Genomic DNA, 2,500 nt, shown 5'->3' on the forward strand with positions numbered 1-2,500 from the left:
GTTGCACAGAGATTTGCCGTTAGGAGAAAAATGTTAATTGATAAAAAAATAATCATATTTCTCTCTCTCTCTCTCTCTCTCTCTCTCTCTCTCTCTCTCTCTCTCTCTCTCTCTCTCTCTCTCTCTCTTCTCTCTCTCTCTTTCCCTCTCCCTCTCCTCTCTCTCTGTATTTCCGTCAGTAATTAACACACACACCCACACGCACACCCACCCACACACACACACACACACACACACACACACACACACACACACACACACACACACACACACACACACACACACACACATATATATATATATATATATATATATATATATATATATATATATATACATATACATATATGTATATATATGTAATTAACTGATATAGAAAATAAATTATAAGTATGTAACAGACATCTGTATATTAGTAAGTGATACGGGAAAGGAAATAGTATATTGTACAAACTGAATGGGTAAGTAACCTCCCCCCCAAAAAAAAAGAAAGAAAAAAAGTAATAATAGTAATAATGGCATTCTTTTATAACGTCTAATGAAACTGAAATAAACGTTTTAAACATAATTATTCTGTTGACTTGATGAGGTAAAAAAGAGGAATGAAGTGACATTATCCCATGTTTTATTTTTCTAAAGATAATTTCTTTCAAAAGACAAAGCTTACAGACAAAAACAATTCGACGAAAAAAGCGGGAAATGAAGAAAAGAGAATAACAAAATAGATTTAAGACAAGAAAAGGAAAAATGCAAAAGATGACAAAGAAAAGAAAAAATACAGTGAAAGAAAACTGAAATGCGGGAAAAAAGAAGAAAAAAAGAAAAAAAAAGAAACCGAGGATAAAACTTCTGGGAAAATAATGATGATGTGATAACAATAATGATAATAATATAACAATAATAACAATAATAATAATGAAAATACTACTAATAATAACAGTAACAATAATAATAATAATAACAATAATGATAATAATAATGATAAAAAACGATAGTAATAATAGCATATAATACCTATAAAAATAGTAATAATAGCAGATAATATTTATAAAAAGGTAGTAATAATAACAGTTAATAATGATAACTATAACAACACTAGTAATTACAGTAATGATAATAATAATAATGATATGACAACGATGATGATAATGATAATGACAGTGATAATGTTAATATTTAATAGTAATGGTAATAATAACAATAATAATGATGATGATGATACTGCTGCTGCTTATGATGATGATAATGATAATGATGATGATGATAATGAAGATATGATGATGATGATAATGATGATGATGCTGATGATAGCAATAATAATAATGATAATAATAATAATATAATAATAATAATAATATAATATAATAATAATAATAATATAATAATAATAATAATAATAATAATAATAATAATAATGATAGTAATAATAACAACAATAACAACAATAATAATAATGATAGTAATAACAATGATAATAATAACGACGATAAGTATTGTAAAAATAATAATGTAGATAATAATTACATAAATATTGATAATAATAAAAAATAACAGTTATGATAATTATAACAATAGTAATAACAATGATAATGCTAGTGCTGATGAAAAATAATAACCATAATGATAATAATAATAGTAATGACAATAAAAGCAATAACAACAACAACAATAACGAAAACAATAAGAATAAGAATATTGATAATAATGACAATAATGACAATGATAATGATAACGAAAATGCTACAAATAACGAGAAAAATGAACAAGCAGAAGTGTAATCCCACTCACTTGACGAGCGTCTGGTGGTGGAAGGTGCTGTCCAGGAGCCTCCCGTCCCTCCACCAGGTGACTGAGGGAGGGGGGTCGCCACCCTGCACTCGGCACGTGAGGGCAGGGCGCTGGCCTATAGTATAAGGGCCTGCAGCGCCGACTAGCTCCAGGCCGGCTTCGTCCACTATGCGCACGCTGCCCACCGGTTCTGCAGCGAAGATAGATATGTAGATGGATAAGTAGAAGGGTACACGCTCACTCACACACACATACACGCACACACACACAAACACACACACACACATACACACACACACACACACACACACACACACACACACACACACACACACACACACACACACACACACACACACAAAACATACACACACACCACACACTACAACATATATAGATATATGTATATATATATATATAAAATATTATATTACATATCATCTACTCTCTCTCCTCTTTCTCTCTCTCTCTCTCTCTCACTCTACTATATAATATATCATATACATATACAATATATATAATATATATATATATAATATATATATATATATATATATATATATATATATATATATATATATATTCTGTTGTCTATGTCTCCATCTCTTCTTTATAAAGAAGAGAGAGAGAGAGAGAGAGAGAGAGAGAGAGAGAGAGAGAGAGAGCGAAGGAGGAGAGGGCAACAGCAACCCATAATTGGATCGGTTGCCGT

General features: G+C 30.2%; 1 protein-coding gene across 1 annotated transcript in view; it reads right to left on the bottom strand.

Annotated features, from left to right (window-relative positions):
* Positions 1-2,500, bottom strand: part of LOC119594432 (hemicentin-2-like) — a 135,451-nt gene that overhangs the window by 43,474 nt on the left and 89,477 nt on the right. Inside the window, exon 4 of the mRNA XM_037943496.1 lies at positions 1,789-1,978. Coding sequence (XP_037799424.1) covers positions 1,789-1,978 — 190 coding nt within the window. The remainder of the gene's footprint in view (positions 1-1,788; positions 1,979-2,500) is intronic.

This window comes from Penaeus monodon, chromosome 3 (assembly GCF_015228065.2).
Source record: "Penaeus monodon isolate SGIC_2016 chromosome 3, NSTDA_Pmon_1, whole genome shotgun sequence".
Lineage (NCBI taxonomy): Eukaryota > Metazoa > Arthropoda > Malacostraca > Decapoda > Penaeidae > Penaeus > Penaeus monodon.